The sequence below is a fragment of the Buceros rhinoceros genome, unplaced genomic scaffold, assembly GCF_000710305.1.
Source record: "Buceros rhinoceros silvestris isolate BGI_N320 unplaced genomic scaffold, ASM71030v1 scaffold6977, whole genome shotgun sequence".
In the NCBI taxonomy this organism is placed as follows: Eukaryota; Metazoa; Chordata; class Aves; order Bucerotiformes; family Bucerotidae; genus Buceros; species Buceros rhinoceros.
This window is the reverse complement of record NW_010423855.1, coordinates 11,332-17,479: the sequence shown is the minus strand read 5'-3', so window position 1 is coordinate 17,479 and position 6,148 is coordinate 11,332. Positions and strand designations below refer to the sequence as shown.

The following is a 6,148-nucleotide window of genomic DNA, read 5'->3' as shown; positions in this document are numbered from 1 at the left end:
ATTTTTCCACTTGTACTCTTACTTACAGATTACGTTGAAACAGACCATTTTGGCATAAAGCTGAATTCCTACAAAAGCGTTTTCATTGTAACGCCTTCTGAGACAACTTTGTGTGGTTTTTCCATTTCAGAGCCTTTCAGCCCAGGCTGAAAAGCACTGACCTTCAAAAACTACTTTCAACATATTAGTGAAAAATGAGATAGATAGATTCTGGGTGGAGCGGGTTATTCTAACAAACATCTGAAATGTTTGACCTTAGATAGCAATCGGTCCTGTGCCCCAGCTGAAAGATGCCCGTCAGCGAAGAACCACCCTCCAGGGGATGGGTCCCAGGTCTGCTGTGGTGCAAACTTCGTAAAAAACACACACACACACACACCCCAACAGTGCTAAATGCCGTGGAAGTCTCTGTGTACCCCAGATGCTGATCAGCAGCAGAGCAGGGGAAATCATCCAAGGGGTCTCTCTGCAACCCACAAAAAACCCCTCTCTTTTCTAGAAGCAACAGCAGTAAAACCAGTAGGAACTCAAAAAAGGCAGGGGGGTAGGAGGGAATGTTGCTAATAAATTTGAGCCTACTTTGCGTACAACTTTCTCACCTCAGCCAAAATTGTAACACGTCAAACAAAGGGAGTTGCTCAGAGGGCGTATCTGATCAGGAACGTGAGCCAGGGGATTGTCAAGAAACAAACAAACAAAAAGAGTGGTGGTGGTGTTAGTGGGGACAGCGAATGGGAGTCAGCATTTCCGCATTTGTCTCTACTCAGCTGATGTTCCTGACCCTCGTCTGGAGGCTGACCTCCTTTCTGGGCTATTCACCTTCTCAATATATTACTAAACATTTTCAGTTTGAAGCTCGGAGATGATCTACCCTCTTCAGACTGTATTCTCCGGCTCAGCGCTGCATTTCCAACAGGACAGGGATAGTGGGTGGTTTTCTAGTAAAGGTGACTGTAACTAGTCAGTAATTACTTTTCCACATCTCAGTCTAGCACAGTTCAGATGGACAAACTAGACACCACTTGTCTACATTTAAGCAGAAGCTTTGACTGAGCACAAAGCATGACCAGGTACAATGAGGTTAATGTATTCCTTGCCAAAGATCTTGTGATAAAATCATTTACATCAGCAATTGATCTCAAACTATGAGGTGCTGTAAGAACTAAAACCAGTTTTAGGGTAACTCCTCCATTATCTGCAACTATTTCCCAGACACTAATACACATAACATAGCAATGAAAAACACTTGATACAAGTGATCTAAACGCAGGAGCTCCAGCAAGTTAAACAGAACCATAGCTGCCTTAAAACTGTAGCGGTTCCCCTGCGGATGGCAGGGAAAAAAAGAAAGATTCAACAGTCATATCTCATGTCTATAGCTTCATCCAAACTTTTATCATCGTGTGTACTGGCAGCTAAAAACGTAGTTACTGGTGACCCTGTCACATTGATTACACTGGTGCTTGTGCTGGCATTGCGCACCGCAATGCTTGTCACATTAATGCCCAAAGTAAGCCTAGTCTGCTCCAAGGCCTTTTCTGGCACTGCAAATGCCTCCAGCTTCTTCTCCCCATTAGCCATGTATGAGTTTTGGCAGCCACGGCATATGCAGTCAAGGCAGGCTTTGCGGTTAGAGTAGCAAGGGCAGCGTTGGCCACGGCATGTAAGAACACTTGGATTTTGGGTGGCACGACCACATTTACACCCTTTCTTTTCTTGTGGTTTTTTATACACAGTTTTTGTTGGGCTTCCTGGCATAACGTTACTGCTAGGAACTTTCTCCTTTGCTTTGTCTTTTGTTTTCAGCACCCCTGGTTTGGCTTTCGGGTGAGATTTCTTAGGGGCATGTTCTAAATTCTTTTTCATGCTTTTGTTAGACAGGAGCACAGTTTTACTTATTTTGGGAGTGGTGCCTCCGTTAGGTACAGTTGCAATAGGCTGCAAAGACATTTTATTTTCCTGTTTCACTGTTACAGGAGCTGATGCTCCCAATGTTGGGCCGCAGATGATGCTGGAAATGGGTAGAGGTTGAACCTTTTCACTGTCGCTTTCTGATCGAGATCGCTTTCTGTTTAACTTAACTACCTTAGGCGTCGCTGCCGTGCAGGAGATTCCGTGAGGAGAAGCATCTGTGGACATGAAAATGTTATGGCTAAGAGGTGGGGAAGAAAGCTGCAGGAAAGGGCCGTTAGTCATGTTTGCTTCCAGGCTGGGCTGCAAGTTAGAATCACAAACTTCAGTATTGGAAACGGTATCTAGGCTCCGGAGAACCTCCTCAACACTAAGGAGAAGCGAGCCACCTGGTTTTATATCTTCGCTGAAACTGCAGATGTCAATGCCTGTCGTACATAAGTCACTAGTGGAAACTGTATCACACACAGGCTGCAGGCTGCTAGAGATGTCCTCAGTTTTTATATACTCTCCAGTACTACAGACATCAATTGTGTTCGTGTGTTCAGGAGAAGGAATATTCACTCCAAGTTTATCCACCGAAAGCCCATTACAATTGGGCAACCCGTTGATAACAGAACCTCGAATATCAATGTTGTGTGTGCTTTCAGGTATTGACGTGAAACTAGCTGGAGGATCAGTTGTGAGTTCTGAGGTCGAAGGTACTGGGGAATGTGTCAAACACAAAGCCAAGGCTGTATCGGAAGATTTTTCTGTCTCTTCATGGAGTGGTGATCCATCTTTGAGCAAAGCCAAAAGATCTGCAGAACAATCGACCGCTTGGATAATATCTCGTGCCAGTGGAGTTTGTGTTATGTATTCACAGAGTTTCTTGTAGCAGTTCACCAAGATGCTTAACTGCTTATTCTCCTCGAACTGTTCGTAGTCCTTGCACCAGCTACATGACGGTTTCATCATCATCTTCTTGCCTTTACAAGGTTTGCAGACATAGTGCTGACATGTGGAGTTGGTAGGAGCAATAGGGTCTTGTAGCAAATTTCCTAAGGAAAAGAGAAAGAGAAAGATTACAATGGGTTCAGGGCGGGTTTCCAGGGTGGTACGGGATGAATTTTTTGTACTGTCAAAAAAAATTGCCTGAAAAAGTTCATTAAGTCACAAGAAAATGTGCCATCCAAACAACAGCCTGTAAAAATGTTCACAGCTGCCATATCTGGTTTTAAAACATTTAAAAAAAACATAGAAGAAATCCATCACACCAGAATTTGTTGTGCTGCTGCAGCCTTCTGAAACACACTCAACTACACCACTACCAGCCCCTTGTCCCCTTCCGCGGATTCTTCCAGTCTTACAAAACACACAAGATTTCTATGATTTTACCACAAGTGCAACAAAAGTAAACTCCTATCAAGAGCTACCGCAGAGATTCTAATGGCGATGGAGCAAGGGAAACTCTAAAAGGAATGGGAAAATTAAGAAACACCAACCCCAAAAGGAGAGACAGCACAGCAGACGGTGCTTTACTTTTCATTTAGCTGGGACGAAAAAGAGAGGCTAGTTCTGTGACTGTCAATGCCATGAACAAAGCACAAAGCCTTTACCTCTGCAAGGGACAAGAACAGTTAAACACACTGAATAAAACACCTAGTAATATGTTTGAATAAGAATGGGTCAGAAGGAACAAAAAGGACTCACTGCTGTCTAATAAGGCCAAACCAGAAGGTGCAACACGGCGGCTATTAACATATCCTGGCAGTGGTGGCTCCTGGTTTGCCAACTGACGAACACCTATCAGTGAAATACTACTAAAAATAGTGGCTCTGTCGTGGCCATGATGCTTAAAGTGTCGATGACAGAACATGTCCTGGGCAGGAGTGAAGAAATCACAAGAAAGGATTTCCTCCGAGATCTTTCTGATAAGAAGTTAATGAAATCCATTTACTAAATGGATCGCCACACCTGACATCACAGAAAGCATCAGACATCCAGTACTGGCAATCTGGAAGGTTATGTCTGAAACTGGAAAAACCTGGAAGAAAGTTTTGGGTTTTATTTAAGGACAAACCAAATAACAGGTACGGATAAATTATAAAAAACACAGAGGTAACTGAAATTCTGCGTAGAAATAATTCAGCTGGTAACTATACCCAGGAAATGACAGTACTGCTTTGCTCTTTGTAGCCAGCTCTAGGCCAGAAAGATACCCGAACACCTAAACGTGCCTACAGTCATCTACAGCAACAGGTCTCCCCTCCTTTCCAGGCACCAGTTTTTCAGCTTTGGTCAGACCTTTCTCCCGACAGGGAGCCCTTGCTGGATGAATTACAACCATCCATGAATTCTCGCCCAGATTTTCCAGCGCGAAAACATGTTTCTACAAACAAATGAAATTAAATAATTTGGGAAGAGAAAGCAAAGTGCATATTTTAAAATAGACAGAAATAATAAAAAACCCCTTATCAAATATAAAGATGTTTTCTCTCATCACTTGCCAATGAAATTTTAATCACATGAACGTTCCATAACAGATTCTTGTGACAGCGCTTTGAAGGGAAATCGTTAATTGGACCTAGTCAAGTGGACAGAGTTATCAGCTAACGAATAAACCCCAACCTTCCTACCTCACAGTGCCTTAGTCGAGAACCCGAGGCCTCAGGTAGATAAGCAAGACCTGCTGTATTAACTCTTGGCTGCAGCAGCACTTACAATAGGAAACCTGTCCCTCGGTCCTTGGGAAAATGCTCCACCCCCCCTTTCTACCCTAACCCTCCGCACTTCTGAAAACTGAGCTCTGTGTGTGTGTGTGTGTTTAAACAGGAAATTTGCATGAACACAGTAATTCTGCAACACTCTTGAATTCCATGAGTGAGCAGACTATCCCATTTCCCCTTGCAAGTCCGAACTCCCTGGCTCCTCTTTGCTCCAGGCCTCCACCTCAGCTGTCTTCCAGTAAAAGTGGCTTGATGGAAACTGGTTGTTGACAAGCAAATAACAAGAGTCAGTGCTGAAGTCATCGTTATATAGTATTTTTTATATACATTGAGAGAAAATGTAATTGTTTAGAAAGCTGGCAGGTGGCACACACCTGCATGTCACATAACGAGAACTGTCATTCCAGCGCAAGTGGAACAGGGGCCGTAGGGAAACGCGCAGCGTTTGAACACGGCTCACCGAAAGTAAAGCAGGAGGAAGAACTGGAGAAGCTGTGCAACAGAGGAAGGTTCAAAGCACAATTACAGCAGTACTTGACGGGAAATGCACTCCACCACCAAAGAGCTGGTATTCAACTGTTCACTGCTAACCTAATGAGGAATGGCTGACTGAGGAAGGGTGACTCCACAAGACCCTACCACGAGAAGACAATTACAGACCAGCAAAGATGTAAGGCCAACAGATGGAACATCAAGTCACACAATCCAGCCTCCAGTGGAATCTGTTTTTCCCCGAAGTTCCTTTTAAATGACTCTATATAGCAATGCAGGAAGAGGTCCTAAAACTGGATTAGATTTTGTGAGAATAGTCCCTTCCTCCCATGGAGAAAAACAAAGAAGCTTTAAATCACATCAGCTAGTCCCACAAGCCATGTCCTTAAGCAGAAAGAGTTCACAAACACTATCTGTCCCTTCTGGATCTTGAGTCTTCCCAACAGGACAGGCAGAAAGCCATGCCAGGACCCACGCAGGAGGGAAACACACCCAACACTCACTTATTTAATGCTTTCAGACTTCAGGAGCCATCATAAAACTACTTGCACCCACAGCGCTTCCAGGACCAAAAGCCCACCAGCATTCATACCCGATGAAACAAAGCAGCTGGGTGTGCTCCTTGGTCCACATTCAGCCCTTCTATTATTCATGATGATTAAGCATGAGTTATGATGATCAATGCTCTTCAGATAATGTACCAACTATAACTTTTAATTAGTTTAAAGAGAGTCATCACCAACTGTGCATCTTATTTCTCCCAAAATAAATTTGGCTGAAACTGCTGAATGGGTACAAATGCTAAAAGAGGATACTGAAAAATTTAAATTTCCAGAAGCTTTGAGAAAAAAACCAGAGAGACAGACAAGACGAAACACTTCACATGCTCTCACTGAAGGGAAGAACAGAGCGAGTTCTACTCTCAGTAAATGCCAGGCAACCTACACGGGAAAGACATTAGGAATGCCTGAGCTGGGGTAATATTTTTAGCTTGAGCTCATATCTGATTGAGTATTTATTCTTCCAAGTTTCTCTCT

At 43.6% G+C, this 6,148-nt stretch overlaps 1 protein-coding gene across 1 annotated transcript; it reads right to left on the bottom strand.

Moving 5' to 3' along the window:
• Positions 1-873: 873 nt before the first annotated feature.
• Positions 874-3,131, bottom strand: MSL2 (male-specific lethal 2 homolog (Drosophila)). The gene has a single exon (XM_010140567.1). The coding sequence runs from the start codon at positions 2,869-2,871 to the stop codon at positions 1,354-1,356; it is 1,518 nt and encodes a 505-aa protein (XP_010138869.1). The 5' UTR covers positions 2,872-3,131; the 3' UTR covers positions 874-1,353.
• Between the last annotated feature and the right edge of the window lie 3,017 nt (positions 3,132-6,148).

What these genes read in the sequence shown, in the direction of transcription:
- MSL2 (XM_010140567.1), bottom strand. Translation starts at nt 2,871, where the DNA reads ATGATGATGAAACCGTCATGTAGCTGGTGCAAGGACTACGAACAGTTC.